Here is a 16,451-nt window from a genome sequence, read left to right on the forward strand (position 1 = left end):
AGAAACATGTAATGGTCTAACCTGGTGCCTCTTCTTCCACCAAATTGCATAGAAATATTGCCCTGCCCCAACGTCTGCCCACAGTCCTTCCCTACTAAAAGCCCCAACATAACCGACTGCCCCACTAGGCAGTCCACGAGGCTCATCCAGGTGGGACCACATGCCAATAGGGCATCCCACTGAGGGACCCTTGGTCAGAGGAAATTTGAAATGGGTCGACACACTGCACCTCCCAGGTGATGCCAATCCTCCACTCCGCAAAGTTGCACCAAGAGCAGAGATGGCCGTAACCCATATAAATGTGGATTTTGGCATCATCAGGATGAGATTCCAGTGTGTCGTAAGTGATCAAGTGCTAGACTTGGAATAGGAACAAAGACTTGGGCCTGGTACAAATAACCACTCAGCTCCACTAAGCAGGCTTGCTCATACTTCTCTCTCAGGGCAGAATGACATGTTACACTGGCAAGTAGGAACTCACAAGTCCAATTTCCGGAGGTAATGAAAAAAAGGGAGTTAAGGGGCTTTTTGTAAAAATGTTCGTACTTAGCCCCACCCCACCCACACCTTGCCTGTAAAATGATTCTTCTGCAACAATATTTCACAATCAGAAGCTAGCTCAGCACACATATTTTTAAAGCACCAAGAACAATGGCATGTTTCTGGCATCTAACATCAGGCAGGCCTCCTCTGTGGCAGCAACTGGGCCAGAGTCTTCCCATTCTGCCACCCCCCTTCCACAACCTGGTGCCCCCCACCCCCGATGTTTTGGACTACAGCCCCATTAGCCCAAACCAACAAGACCACGCTGGTTGGAGCTGAAGGCTAAAGCATCTGAAGGGCACCAGGGTTCCTCACCAGGTTGAGGAAAGCTCATCTACACAGTTCCCGCTTCAGTCCCAACAAGACAACATGTCCCATGGCACCATCCACTCTTGCCACTTCCACACACCCTCCCAAATCCTGTACCGAGATTGTTGGTTGGGTAGCGCTTCCGCAGCCGCTCCGTCAGCCGCGACACCCTGCTGCGAATCACCTCGTTCTTGCTCATGATGAAGGGGTTGTCAGGAAGGCCCATGTCGAATTCTGCTGAGCAGTGGGAGACGTCGTCATCCTCCTGGGAAGGTGGAGAGGGAAGCTTGTCAAGGAGCGGCTGGTTCACACTGTGCCTACTCTGGGGCAGGAGGACAAGGGCGCACCGGGGGGCACCGCCCACAGACAAAGCGCTGAAGACAAGGAAAGGCTGGGCTAACCGTGGGCAACACACAAAATGCCAAGCTGGTGGAAGGGTTGCAGCCAGGTTTTCCAGCTTGGGAAGGTGGGCACAATCAGGGCAAAGAACACAGCAAAGACATCAACTCTGCATGAGCAACTGAAGTGAGTTTTGGCTCAAAGGCAGGGTGGCCCAGCTCCCACACTCACCATTACTAGCAGCTGGGTCTCCTGCTCCCGCAGCAAAGAGAAAAGACAAGAGATGGTGTCCAGAAGAGCCCAGCCCAAGCTAGCCTTCACCTTTCATGGTGTACCCATTTCCAGAAATGCACACTGTCTCAAGTCCCCTATTTCTCTCTCTCCCCCATACCAACATGTTCACTGCATCACAGGCATGGACTCTGATGTGCTGCCACTCATGGCCCTTAAGTGACAGGGTGAAGGGTGTTCCCTTAAACTTGCTGGCTTAGCAGCATCACCTGACTCCACCACAGCACAGATCAGTCCAAGCCCTAGGGGGCTCTCTCAGGGCACATACCTCAATAGCATCCTTGAACTCATCATCAGGCTCCGCCTCCTCTGCTTCCTCCACACTGCCAGGGGTCAGATCCTAGGGGGGAAGCAAACAACGTTACAGCTGGAGGCAGCAATACTTTTGAATGAAAGTTGCTGGAAACCACAGGAGGGTCAAGTGCTCTTCTGCTCAAATCCTGCTTGCTGACTTCCCACAGTCATCTGGTTGGCCACTGTGAGAACAGGATGCCGGACTTGATGGGCCATTGGCCTGATCCAGGAGGCTGTTCTGATGTTACAAGACTAAGGAAGCAAGGCCCACCAGTCCGTGTAACAGTGGTAAATGAATCCAAGAGGGGTGCTACACAGATGGCCCCATTCCATCCCAGCTACTCCAATGCAAGAGTAACATGGAAGCTATGAGGATGCATTTCCCCTCCTGACTAGACATGGTTATTTATTACCATGGCAGTCTGTAATACACAAGACCCCAAACAATGCTGGTATGCAGATCCTGAAATGCCTTAATGGGCAGCACAAAGGGGAAACACAGGGACAAGCAGTGAAGACTGCCTGAAGAGCTGTGTGAAGGGAGAGAAGGACATCGCCCTTTTACATTTTCATGTAAACTTAGCTAAGTTGTTTAAAAAAGAGACAGGGACAAGCTGGAAACATTACTATACTTTTAAGCACCAAACTGGAGAAAATTAAGCCAGGTACAATTTTTGAGGCTCCACATTTCAACAGTAGGTTACAGGTGCACCTCCCCATAACCAGCTGCGACTAAAAAGTTTGGGAACTGTGAAAAGTAGCAAGAAGGGAACAGAACAAGGATGGCAGCTGCCCTAAAGAGACGTGCCTGTGTAGGCAAAATTGAGGCCCTACTTCTCCAGGGCCAAGATTGGGAACAGGGTCTGGGAGGTTTTCATCCATGATGCATAGCATTACCCCTTTCAAAATTTCTCTGCCACTCCCATTGGGACCTTACTTTACACACTATTGCTTGTGGTCCTCCAAGTGTTGTTGGACAACATCACTGACCAGGCCAGCTGAAGTTGGTGGGGGATCGGAGTCCAACAACATATGGAGGGCCGCAGTTTCCATTGTTCCATATGCTACAGAAGACTGGGAGGTGTGGCAGAGAGATACATGGAACCACAACCAGCAGAAGCAAGATGGAAGTTTGTCTTCTGTGCTCCGGCCTGGGACACATTTCCTAGGACTGTAGATCTGGAATCAACTATGAAGCCACCAGCTAATAAGACTGTTATGCAGGCCAGGATGAACTATGACCTCAGGCATTTCCAAAAGATAAAACAAGACTCTCTGGGCACTTTGGATGAGCATATCAATTCTCATTCTACTTGGAAGTGGGCAACACAGACCCGTCTATTCTTCTACCATGCCTTACCTCAGTACTAGTGGGTGTAGGTGTCCGGTCCGGCAGGGATCCAGACCCAACTTCTCCAGCATCCAGCTCCACTGGCTCTGGAGTCCTAGCAACAGGCTTGATGCCCAAACGCTGCTCTACAGCAGACTTCAGCTCCAGCAACACTAGGGAGGGAGAGGAAAAGGGTAATGATTGGACATCCATTAGAAGCTCAGGAAAACCTTGCAGAAAACAGCACAGGCTTTCAGCACTGGAAGAACAGCATGGCATTCAAGCCTATCTCCAACCCAAACACCCAAGAAGTACTGGCACACCAGCGACCAATGTCCAATGTAGCTAATAGTATTTAAAACACTAGTATGCTTACCTGAATACCCCATGGTTCTCTAGCACTAATCTCACTCCCAGACAGAACTGTCCATAACCCCATAGCTCCTCAGTAGACAGGGGGAAAGGCTGTCTACCACCCCAGTAAATATTCTCCACCGCAGATTTTCAGCACAAAACTCAGGAGACTGGAGTGTTCCCTGAACCCCCCCCCAATCTCCCCACCCAGATTTGTGTTGTTTGGGGGTGGGTTGCAACTGTTTGCTGATATTCACAGCCCCCTGGCCACTCCTCCAGCATCCTCACAAAACCTATTCAAAGTGAGGGCAGGAAGCAGTGCCTTCACTCTGAGTGGGCACTGTGAAAAGAGCTGTGCTCTGAATAGGTTCGTGCCTGTTTTCACTCTTCCCTGCCGCCATCCCACACAAACAAAATTCCAGAATGAGATGCATTCAGAGGGCAAATGTTCACAACACACACCAAAACTGTTTTCCAGCAAAGGACTTGTGATAACCCCACGTTTTCTGCAAAAGGCAGTTTATCATTAGCATCCCAAGATCTGCTTCCCCACTGGGACACCTCTAAATGGAAAAAGCTTCCACTACTAAGCTGTGCCCAAGGAACAGAGTGACTACTCAGGTCTCTTGAATGCTAAAGAGCTTGTTTATGGGACTGGGGCAGCACAGAAGAGATGCATTTTTTCCTCTCTCATCAAAATTTGCTAGCAGATACACACTGTTGCCCTAATTTGGAATAAGATCGGGTAGCAGCAGGGGTGGGTGCAACACAGATCTCTGCCTCGCACAGATCTACAGCAAAGAAAGCCCTGACCCTGGGCACCCTGTCTCCAGTCAGCTGCTGCAGCTTACTTCCCCAAGGTTCCCATGGAACAGAATGGTACAGGAGAGAAGAGCAATCTCTTACCTTGATAAAATGCCACGTTACCCAAGAAAAGGGCATTATTGAGCAGCACAAAGACCCAACATAAGGGCAGCAGGTAGAGAGCACAAACGGAAGCCATCAGCATCCCATAAAACCTGGGCAAAAAAAGGAGCAGAAGGGGCATGACACACCTGGGCATCAGGATGACAGCCAGGTGCCTTGAGAGCACATCAAGCCTGTCCAGCCCCCCTTCACTCTTGGATATGGAACAGAGAGCATCTGCTAGGAGCCTGCCTCTCTCCACCTGTCCTAGGGCGGGCCTAACAGGCTTCATAAGAGCTGCTGCTGCTGCTGCCCAGAAAGGACTGGGGTATTTTTATGGAAGTTTTGTCTTGAATTTTTATTGTTATTGATATGAATTCTTTGTATCTTTATTTTTATGTGGATTATGTAGTTATGGTTATGTAGTTATTGATGTGTTTTGTTTATTTTTATTACTCCTTTGCTATGTTTGTAATATGTAAATCTTTTCATACTGTAAGCCGCCTTGAGCATTGTTTTAACTGTGGAAAGGCGGCATACAAATAAGATGATGATGATGATGACGACATCACCACCCTTTGCATACCTTTCAAGCAAATAACCTCCCCTCAATCTGGACAAACCTGTTCAGCCAGATGCAGCCAGATAGCTTCCCCATGAACACCTGCCACGATATATATATGGGCATGGACACCTGCCCAATATGAGGTGGAAGGCAGGGACCCCGGATCCCTGTAAAGTGGCTCAGTAAACAAGCCTGCAAACCCCCCAAAGCTGCAAGGCAGCCATGTCCCAGTGACAGGAGCAAGCTGGCAGCAAATAACACCAAACAAGTTGGAGTTAACTCTTTATTAGCAAAAGCAGGATCTGCCTAATGAGCAATGCAACTCATCAGGTCTTGCCCCCATGAAGCAGTTGCTAAGACTGAAGGTCCCCATCTGCTCACAGCTACCTTAGTTCCCTCCTCTCCAGGGTTTTCCCCAAGCAATCTGAGACTGCACCAGCACAAAACTAACTTCTCCTCCACCCTTTTCATACCTCTTTCTGGGAAACCAGGGGGGAGGGGAGCTTGTCGCAGCAGGAGAGTGAGACACCCTGCCACCTTCCCCAGCCAGACTCTCTCTGCCTCTTGGCTTCCCTCCTCTCCTGCTTCAGCTTCTGCCCCTGATTCTGGATGTCTGTCTGTCACAGATTCTCCCAGCTCACTAAGCCCTGTTACCTGTTCAGCTTCCGACACCTCCTCCTCCCTCTGACTACTCATCATCATCGTCCTACCACCAATCCCAGGGCTCTGAGCCTCCTTCCCTTGCAGGTTCCCCAGCTGGTTCCTCCCACTATTCCTCTGCATCCAACCTGCCCATGACACCTAGCTCCCATGAAGTATTCCTAAGGCAACACTCACTGTGAAGAAAGAGAAGGGTTCTCCCAGTAGATGATGCGATAGACAGCCTCACATCTGCCACACAGTCGGCTCAAAAGGGCCTCTAATTGGATTAAGCTGGAAAAGGAGATCACAGCAGAGTTAAACATGTTCCTCAGGCCCCTCTGCTCACAACCCCACAGCCGCTGCAGCAACCTATGCCCAAGCTGCTTCACAAATGGAGAAAAGTGATCCCCAGCCCCTCATTCAGTTCAAGAGAAGGGTTGGAGTGCAAATGAAGATTCCCTCATCCACACAGGGCATAATTAGGATGAGCCCTGCATAGGATGAACCTCCTATGCCAGCTAGCTCCAGGCAGGCAAGCTGGATACAGTAAGCACCTGTGGAAGTTTAACAAGAGGGATAAAAACCAGCATAATTTGGAGTCCAGCACTCTTGTATGTGGAGTATAGGAGACACTGGGTTCAAATCCACTGCTGAGGCAATCCTGGGCATCTCTTTCTCTTTCCTATAGCTTCAAATCTGAATAATGACAACTAACTTCAGAGTTGCCGCAAAACTAACAGTGCAATCCTAACCACGGCTTGCCTGGACCCTATATACTAAAGGGGCATGTAGTAACATGCTCTTAACTTTTAGATGAAAGAATGCAGACTCCCATAAAGAAAGAGATTTGAGTTCACTGGCTACAACTCAGCGAGTCATATGATGGATGAGTTGGCCATCAGGCTCCAATGCCTTGTGCAAAATGCTGACGAAGTGCCTACTGGCATGGTCAGCTTTGGGTGGGGAAGTAATGGGGAAAAGGAGAACTTGCCCTTGGATTCCAGCTGCTTCTCCCTATCTAAGTTGCAGGTCTCAAAAAATGAGCCGCTTTCTGAATTCACAGCACTCTGATAAAGTGTTATGTCCTGATAAAACATCGATCAGAGTAGTTAACCGTCAGTCCCTGGCATAGGAAAATTCTAATGTCTTCTAAAATTTGACTTGCAAATCCTTGTCTGTACAGACACGCTGAAGTAAAACAATATGTTAATAAAAAAACCTATTTTAAAAAAATAATAGTAATCAAAATCCATTATTTCTTAAACAAAAGGATGCACCAGTAGTGTGTCTTCCTCATAAGTAGGTAATAAATGTAGTAAATCTGAAGTAACGGTTGCATTTAGTTGTGAATCAATATGTTTTAATAGCTCTATCGAGCAGCAAAAACACCCATTTCTTGGGGAAAATAACTGTACAAATGGAAAAGTTGATTAAAATCAATGATTTAAAAATGAGGCTTCTTGCCTGGTGATTGAAATCGATCCACTGTCCTGGAAGGAGGATGCATACTTTGCGGCATGGGCAGGAGAGACATGTAAATGCTTAGTAACTCTTTCTCCTGGAGCCACACTCCCAACTAGCAAGGGTGCGCAATGCCCCCAAAGGGTGAACGGCAGTAGTGCAGTAAGGCACCTTGGAAGGTAGCTAATCTAGAGGAGGAGTCAGCACTGCTCTCCCAGAGTTTCTTAAAAGTGGGGTCACCATTATCTTCCACACGCACAATGTTACTGTGCAATTATATTTCCCACAGTCATGACACAATTCTTGCCCGATAGCAATGATGAAATGGGTAGCACCTGCAATATCATATGGACTATCCTTAAATATAGTCCCAACCTTCCCCCTCAACCACTAAGATTTGACACAAATGCCTATGTTGCTGGCCAACTGTGTAATGCATTTGTTAGAATGCTGTGGGCGGAATCTGTGATAGGGTCCATTTGGGAAGACACTGTCTGCCCACCCCCCCCCCCAAAAAAGCCTCCATGACACACACTGGCCTGTGCTAGTGCCTGTGCAGCTGTTTACTTAAACATTAAAAGATGAACTCTGTGCAGTTGTGCACAGCTCTTCAGCTGCACAAGTGCATGGTTGAAGAAGAAGCAGAAGAAGAAATGGATTACTGTGCCCTACTGGGCACAGCTTCAGAGCTATGTAGCTGTGCACCTGAAATATCCTTGTGTAAAAAAAAAACACACACACACAAATGGATTGGGAGAAATAAAAACTCAAAAGGAAAAATCAGCTGGTAAAAAATAGATGAAAAAGTCATTGTAAGTGAAGAGGCTGAAATCATAGAAGATAAAAGAAGGGGAATGGTGGAATACCACACAAATTGTGACACAGAAGTGTCACTAAATGAGTTCTGCAGGCTAAATTGCTCCCACTATTTAGGGTAACAATTGCACATTACTTATCTACAATGGAAATATCCACACAAAATACAGAAAAATGGCTACAAAAATCAAACAAGAGAAAAATACAATGAAGAGGTAGAAATCTCGATCTTGCAACGGGTTGACTATTAAGCCCAGTGGATTCAGAACAACTGCAATATTCACCATCAAGAAAATAATGTGTAGTGTGAACAAGAAACCCAAGCAGCATCCCTCCAATCACATACTTCAAAGGGATCCACCTACGGGTCAACACATTTTCTCCATCCTTCCCTAAGAGCACTTACAAGCCCTTCACTTCAGCCACAGCCTCATGTCGTGCAAGCTGAACTTTCCTCACATCTTCACGCCGCACACTGTGGTGCCTACGACGTGCCAGCTCTTCTTCACTCAGACGGATGCGGCATGTCTCCTGCAGGTAGCCCAGCAAGGCTGGCACTGAGACCAGTAGGACGCAAAGCCCATACCACGCAGCTGCAATGAAAGGTGGAATAGATGCCGAGATCATTTTACCACCCCACTGTTTGGCCAGTCACAACACACCTGTACCACTATCACCTATAGCTCAGTGGTAGAGCGTTTGCTTTGAACAGAGAAGCTCAATCCCAGTTTCAATCCCTGGTATCTCCAGGTAGGATGGGGAATGTCTTCTTTCTCAGTACCTGGAAAATTGCTGCCAGTCACTTTCAACAACGAGCTTGACATACCAATGGTCTGACTTGATATAAGGCAGCTTCCTATGTACTACCCCATAAACCGCCTACCAGTAACTCCATTTCCTTACTACCTCTCACAGTTGGTACTGCTAGCCCTCATAATCTGCCCCCAATAACACATTCCATTTCCCACAGGATCAATCCCCCAAGGCTCACATCATACCTGAAAGGAGGCCTATTGGGTCCCCAGCACAAAGGTCCAACATTTCTCACCTTCACTAAGAGTCAGCAGCAGAAAGTTGAGGCCCAGGCAAGTAAGGAGGGAGCAGAGAGGCATCTGCCAGCTGTGAAACATACATGATCAAGCATTTATTGCCACGCCAAAAGGATATTTAGCTGTACAAATGAGGTATGAACATGAGAATGGTGGAGATGGAAAGGGCAAGCCTAAGTTTAAGTCTCGGGTCATGGAGTACATTAACTTGCCTTGAGCACAGAAAAACGGTATATAAATAAGAAATCAAATTAGATTGAATGAAGACAAAAGCAAGGTAAAGGGTAGGGTATTTTTTAAAATGGGGGAATGTTGTAATCAGCCACAGACACTAGCCAAGCCACAAATGCAGCAGCATATCTTGTTTAAGCCCAACTGCACACAGCGTTTCCCATGCTGAATGCTTGGTGTCTCTTAGAACAAGTGAAATTAAGTATTTGGCCAGGACTCTTCGTCTTCTCTCTTTTTTCTCCCACTTTCAAAAGTGAGACTCCCAAAGAGCCTGTGCTTTTCTGCTCTCCAACATGGCAGGAGACAACAACAAAAATTCCTCTAGCTCCACCACAACCATCACCCACAAGGTGCAACTAAGTAGTTGGGCACCAACCTGAGGAGGAACCACACCCCTTCCGCAATATCCTGCAGTGGTTCCAAGTACAGCTCCAGTCGCTTGTAGGATACTACTAGATTGAAGAGATCCAAGGAAGGGGGCTTGGGTGGCAAAGGAGAAACTGGTTGGGAATCGGAAGCCGTGGGGCTGTCCAGTCCATTCCCTGTGGTCGCTCCACTCTCACGCTCTGGAACCTGCATACTGTAGATGTGAAAGTCGAGAGGAATACCAAAAAATGAACAATAAAAATAGTCAACTCTTCCCCACCCCTAGTGTGAAGGAAACAACAGAGATGACCTTTGGGAAGGGCAGTGCCCACATCCCCCCATGCAAAGGAACTGCATTCACTACGACTGGGCAAGTCACGAGAAACAGAGATACCTACAACAGGTGTCACTTTTGCCCCACTGAGGCCCCAGAACCTGCATGAAAGGGAGAGCCAACACACAAATTGTCCCAAGAGCTGCAGAGCCATGGGAAAGCTCCTCAAAAGCATCTCCTCCTTTTGCAAACAACAACAACTGCAGCCATCTGGGAGTCAGGGTGGGGAAACATCCCCTGTAACCCTATGCCATATATACCAAAAGGCATGCAGACAGTCTGTGCTAATTAATCTGGCCTAATAATTTATTTTAGACACCCACAATTGCAAGCACATATTAAAATATATATCCATAAACATGCATCAAAGGCACAGAGAGAATCCATTCTTGTAATCCTCTTTAGCTAATCTAGCAGCATAGGTCCAGGGTGACAAGGGACAAGCTGCCCACATTAAGTGATACTCAAAATACAGCATCCAAGAATGTGGGGTGCATCTGCGACACGAGAGGAGCACGTTCAGGTGGAGAGAGGAATGACCAGACCACATTCTGCAACTTATTTGATATTGGCAATGTCACTACCTGGGTCACTCCGGGTGAATCAAAAGCGGCAAAACAGGACAGCATGGGATGCTCCTGCCTGCTAGCTCAGTACTTGGGAGGCAGGCAAAATGTCTTCCTCCAGACAAGGAGGTTAAAATGACCAGCCTCTTCTCTCTTCCCCCGAGGGGCTCCTGCGCCATGGCAGGCAGAAATCCAGCAGGTGAAGCGCTCTCTATCAGATCCTCCCAGCGCCGGGTAAGCTTCATCTGCTGCACTTCCGCACATCGCGGCACAGCAGCCCCTTCCCGGAAAAGAAAAGAAAAACAAAAATTCAGCCCTTGACGAGCTGCACCCCGGAGGCTCCGGCGGAACCAGCGCTCAGCTTGCGGGGCAGCCACAGAGCTCCGCCGGAGGAGGAGGAGGCGCCGCCGGCTCGTCCCACCTACCTCTACACAAGCGGCCCACAAGCCCTACGGCCCCAAATAGGGCGAAAGGGCGGAGCCTCCCCTTCCACGTCCAACCTCGACCTCACCCGTCTGGCCAACACCGCCGCGGTCGCCGACACTTCCTGGGCAGAAGGACCCGGCTGTGCCTCAGCTCCGCTGCGCAGCGCACGCTTCAGGGAAGCGGCGGCCTAATCCGCCCACCTGAGGCAGCCGGCCAATCAGAAGCGCGGGAAGCGGCCGCCGCGCGCGTCCTCTGCTGGAAAAGCTGCAGTTCCTATTGGACAAGAGCCTCCCGCCGCCAGCCTATGGGAGCCTTCGTATTTCTTATTCGCCGCGGGCCGCTTTTTATAGGCTCTGTGATTCGTCCCTTCCTCGTCTCTGAACCGCTTTTTCCGCCAGTCGTTCTGCCCACACTGACTGGCAGTGGCTTTCTAGGATTTGAGTCAGGGAGCTTTTTCCCAGCCCCACCTTGAGATGCCAGGGGTTGAACCTGGGACTTTTTACGTGCAAAGCAGATGCTCTATCGCTGAGCTACGACCTTTCTGTAATTTGACCTGCCTTGGATGCTATGCACTTTGACCTGGGTGTGGGGATCAACTGCTGTTCCACCTCAGACAGCAAAATGTCTTGGGCTGACCTGAATCTTCCCAGAGGAACTCGCTGAAGTCCAGAAACTAGCACTAACCAGCCCTGAAGTCTCAAAAGAGCTTCAGTAGCTCATAATATTCACTGAAGGTTATGGTATCCCAGAGAGCCTATGGCATGGCTTCGTACATGCTCCTGGGAAATGGTGCAGTGACAGGGTGTGATTTTTGTGATCAGACTTGTGGGGCACAAAGCAGGCTTCAGTGGTCCAAGACATGGCCATAGCCAGGATTTATGTTAGGGAGGGAAGGCTTTATGTTAGGGGAGGCAGAACCTCAGTTAAGTATTTTTATTGATTTATTTGATTTAGGGGGGCAGCTACACTCATGGTCCAAGGGGAGATTCCAGGAGGGAGGAACTGCAAATTCAAATATGAAGCTAAAAGCAAAGATCTGCACCAGCAAAATAATGGAAATGGATTAAACACTTGTAAAATTGGGTAGCCTCAAGCCAGCTATTAAGGACCTGCAGGAGCAGTACCATACACCAAAAAGAAACCTGATTAATTCTCTGCATAAAGCTGCTGCTAAAATACTTTGACAATACATCCCATCCATTCTTTTTTATCAAGTGAAATAAGTGGCTACCTTGAATAAAAACTAATGCAACATATGTATGGAGTCCTATGAAATTTCATTCAGGCAGATTCTTCAGGCTGGTTATTACTCTTTATCTTCTAATTTTATATGTACACAAATTCTATAAAGTTGCATATAATGGTCCCATTCATACATTATGCTTTAGATGCAAAACGGGGACAAAAGGAACTCAAATTACATGTAATGTTCATTCTCAACTGCAATTTCACTCAAAACCCACAAGGTGGCTGTCCAGATCCGATAACTGATCTCTGCTAAAATGACAACAACAGGAATAGGCAGCTGCTCACACCTCAGTGGGATTCTGCTTCTGCAAAAATAACCTATGTACAGTGGTACCTCAGGTTAAGTACTTAATTCGTTCCGGAGGTCCATACTTAACCTGAAACTGTTCTTAACCTGAAGCACCACTTTAGCTAATGGTGCCTCCCGCTGCTGCTGCACCGCCAGAGCACGATTTCTGTTCTCATCCTGAAGCAAAGTTCTTAACCTGAAGCACTATTTCTGGGTTAGCAGAGTCTGTAACCTGAAGAGTATGTAACCTGAAGCATATGTAACCTGAGGTACCACTGTACAACTTTGAGCTGAGAGCATCTGAAACTACCTAAGAATACACTGCCTCCCTCAAGTTATTTCTTTACAATGCGCGCGCTCTCTCTCTCTCTCTCTCTCTCACACACACACACACACACACACACTAATGCCAGTCTGCTACTGCTTTCTCCCCACAGTGCTTTTCGGTTTTGTATTCACTGTGTGCATTTATCCAGCATGGCTCTACTATTAAACTAGAGGCAGACATTTATGAGCATGTGTTACTGCATGATTACATTGCACAAGTACAGAAGAGGCTTTGGCTGTAGAATTTAGCATCTTGAGGAGCACAATGGCCATTGTAAAAAGGACGTTTCAGACTTGAAATTCACAAAGTAGGCTTGAAAACAAGTCTGGTGAAATCTCAGAAGGATTTCCAGTGGTTTGGGGTGGGGCTTCTCAGGCTTCCTTCTGCAACTGGAAGAGAAGCAAAATATGCCTGCACCACAAATTTAAAGCTCGTTTCACTTTTTTGTGTAGAACCTAGGAACTCCTGTTCTTTGAGGGAACTGGTTCTTAGCACTTTACATTTGCAGTATATGTTTTGTCACAGTTGAACTAAAGTGCTGTGTGGCTAAGGAATGTTATTGATCTGAAGCAAACTTGTTGCTTTGTGTGGAAAATGTTCTTGCTGTCTAGCAACAGGAACTGATCAGCACAGTCACAAGTTTTGAAGTGCTTGGAAAAGGAGTTGGATCTGGGATTTAGCCAGTTGGCACTTCCCGTAGGTAGGTAGGTAGGTAGGAGGCAGCTCTTGGAAGAACAAGCTTGGTGTATAATGGGTGTCAGAATCAGGGATTGGATTGCCAGCTTACCTTGTAACATAGCCAGTTTTCAGTACCAGTGGGTGTGTTTACCATCAGAAGAGCATCACACTAATGCTGCCAGGTTTGGTAGATTAGTTAGCTTAACTTATAAAAATGCAGTAATCAGTTAAAATGTGCCCCTGATCAATTGGGTAGCAATTTTTTAAATGAAAGAAATAAACTCATTGTTGTTATTTGTACTAATGTTACATATAATACCAGGGGTGGCATGCACCATCTTAGAAGATGCAATAAAACGTAAAACTAAACAATAAAAACCATTTTAACAAGTTAACAAGAGACAAAAGTTAACCTTTGTTGAAAGGTGTATTATTAATTGCCTGCATAGGCCTGGGAGAATAAAAAAAATCAGCAGGCATTTAAAAGTTGGCACTTAAAAGTTGAGATACTTCGTCCAGGATTTGAACTTACACATGAGAAACCCATGTTGTTTGGGAGTCGCGCTATGGTTCCCAAACAAAGTACCATGAGTCCTGGCTTCTCCTCCTCCAACTATGCTATCCAGAGTGTTCTGATGATTCTCTAGGTGGGAGCAATTTGCTGTCTGTGAGACTGAAATCCCTTTTCCTGGGGCGCCTGTGGGTTCTCAATGCATGCTTCCTACTGAATTGACCAGGGAACTGGCTGACTGTTGGGATCGGAATGTCAGCCTTTCCATGTCTGGGCCTGTCTGTTTGCCTAGCAAAAGACGGGTTACTGTGAGTAGGATGCAAACTGCTCTCTGGGGGGGGGAGTCTGAAGCTTGTGGCTGTATGTATTTGACTCTACACTCCTCTTAATTGTGCCATAGTACCTGATGAGGTAGCAGCGACCTAGTGGACGACTAAGGTGTTGTATAAGTAGTGGGAGTGTACAATGATTAGGGCAATGCCATGAAATTGTTCTGCCATTGTCATGTGTTGATTGGTGCCTTCCATGTGTGAGTGATGTGAGGCATTGGTGCACAATGCTGTGATTGATGAATTGCTGTTGCTGTGCTACCTTTGGTTTCTGTTTTGTGTTACTCTTTGTGTTACTGTTTTGTTTTCTGCTTTGCTACTGGGAGTATAGAGGATTGTGGATACAACCTTGGTGGCTGACAATTGAGTGATTTCTTTAATAAGGCTGTTAGCCTGACTGCAACCTCTTGTTCCAGTGTTCACAGAATTTTATTCAGAGAATGACTTTGACTCCAGAAACCTGATCTCTAAGGCTCTCTAAAGCAGTGTTTCCCAACCGGTGTTCCGCGGCACACTAGTGTGCCGTGAGACACCGGCTGGTGTGCCGTGGGAGGGAGGCGGGCGAGTCGGGCGGCGAGAGGCGGCGGCGGCGAGGATCCGCGGCGAGCCGGGGGCGGCTCCGCGGTGGTGGTGCCGAGCGGCGGGGCAGCGCGCGCAAAAGGGAGGAGCGCGAGACAGCGGAGGAGGAGGAGGCCGGCATGTCCGGGCAGCAGCAGCAACAGCAGCAGCAGCAGCAGCAACTCCCGGCGACGGCTCCTCCTCCGCCCGCTATCGCCGCCACCACCACAACAGCCGCCGCCGCCTCAGCTGCCGCCGTCCCTCAGTCCCTCGCTCTGCTGCCTCCTCCCACCCCGGCAAGGGGAAGGGAAAAAACGTTCACTTTTGTGCGTCCCTCCCGGCGTGACGCTGCGCGCTGACGTCACGGGGCGGGGCTTTAATGGTGGTGTGCCGCGAGATTTTTTTCCGGTAAACAGGTGTGCCGTTGCCCAAAAACGTTTGGGAAACACTGCTCTAAAGCATCTCTAAGGCTCACTACACTAGTGTGGTGTAGTGGTTAAGAGCGGTAGTCTCATAATCTGGGGAACCGGGTTCGCGTCTCCGCTCCTCCACATGCAGCTGCTGGATAACCTTGGGTTAGTCACACTTCTTTGAAGTCTCTCAGCCCCACTCACCTCACAGAGTGTTTGTTGTGGGGGAGGAAGGGAAAGGAGAATGTTAGCCGCTTTGAGACTCCTGAAGGGGAGTGAAAGGCGGGATATCAAATCCAAACTCTTCTTCTTCCAAAAACAATTGTAGACACCGCTCCAAAAATTGATCCAATAAACAGCCAACACCTTTCCTGCCTTATACCCCTTCACCTCTCAGTGTTTCTCTCTATCTACCCCCAAAAGGGATGCAATGACCTCTTGAGTATCAAACAGCTGAGGGAGTTACAGTGCCCTGTATTTAGGACTACTCATTCTCTGTCTGTTTTGACTCGCAGGCTGCCCTGCTTCTCTATTCTCAAATTCAAAAATTCCCCATTCTTCTTTAAACTGGCTGGCAGGTAATCAGCAGAGTCATTACGGGTTTGTGGATTCCTGGAAGGGCTAGGATTTAAACCTCATATTGGCTCATAACCAGCTTGTGCTTGTTTTGAGATGATGAGGGGTCTTACATCATGGACTTCTGCCACTGCAGCAGCATAGGCTGGTGTGATTCAGAGAACTCCCTATATAGAGAGCACCTTTTGCCAGACATGATGGCTGACTGTGAAGTGGATAGATAATCCAAACCAGGGCTGCTGTTCCATTATCTGCTTGTCCAGTCTCATATCCCAATATAGCAACTGGAGTATGGAACCAAATAATGCCTCAATGTGGCTCCAGTAAGCTGTTCCTCTCTGTGACGGACAGCAGAGCCAGACCAGAGTCTGGTGATGCAGTCCCCCGGAAATTCCACCAGAGTGCTGGAGCCTCTCGCTGATTGACAGCTAGCCACAGAGTCAGCTAGCCACAGAGGGGAGAGGAGCAGCACTTTGGAGGGAGAATAAAAGGAGCAGTTTCTGAGGGAGTTAGACAGGGCTTGATTTGAGATGAGAGATAAGGCTTGATTTGAGTTGAGAGATAGGGTTCAGATTGAGTGGGAGATAGGGAGTGAGATAGGGATTCCAAACTTCCGCCTACTTAAAATAAATCATTTCAAGAGTAATGAATGCCCTGAATTTGTAGGAAACCACATACTTTATCAACCCTTTAGATCAAGGC

At 47.9% G+C, this 16,451-nt stretch overlaps 1 protein-coding gene across 5 annotated transcripts in view; it reads right to left on the reverse strand.

Moving 5' to 3' along the window:
- ZFYVE27 (zinc finger FYVE-type containing 27) overlaps nucleotides 1–11,020 on the reverse strand; it is a 12,539-nt gene extending 1,519 nt beyond the window's left edge. Inside the window, exons 1-10 of one of the 5 annotated variants that reach the window (XM_082223797.1) lie at nucleotides 10,908–11,020; nucleotides 9,507–9,710; nucleotides 8,899–8,969; nucleotides 8,257–8,443; nucleotides 5,769–5,864; nucleotides 4,367–4,479; nucleotides 3,137–3,279; nucleotides 1,751–1,822; nucleotides 1,423–1,443; nucleotides 970–1,117 (exon numbers count right to left, since the gene is read on the reverse strand). In XM_082223797.1, the coding sequence (XP_082079923.1) occupies nucleotides 970–1,117; nucleotides 1,423–1,443; nucleotides 1,751–1,822; nucleotides 3,137–3,279; nucleotides 4,367–4,479; nucleotides 5,769–5,864; nucleotides 8,257–8,443; nucleotides 8,899–8,969; nucleotides 9,507–9,709 (1,054 nt within the window). In that variant the 5' untranslated portion in view covers nucleotide 9,710; nucleotides 10,908–11,020. Of the gene's footprint in view, nucleotides 1–969; nucleotides 1,118–1,422; nucleotides 1,444–1,750; nucleotides 1,823–3,136; nucleotides 3,280–4,366; nucleotides 4,480–5,768; nucleotides 5,865–8,256; nucleotides 8,444–8,848; nucleotides 8,970–9,506; nucleotides 9,711–10,414; nucleotides 10,792–10,821 lie in introns of those variants that run through there. The other 4 variants (XM_082223795.1, XM_082223796.1, XM_082223798.1 and 1 more) reach the window with 4 other exon arrangements.
- Nucleotides 11,021–16,451: the final 5,431 nt, after the last annotated feature.

Source organism: Podarcis vaucheri (assembly GCF_965113315.1).
Source record: "Podarcis vaucheri genome assembly, chromosome: 5".
NCBI classification, from domain to species: Eukaryota; Metazoa; Chordata; class Lepidosauria; order Squamata; family Lacertidae; genus Podarcis; species Podarcis vaucheri.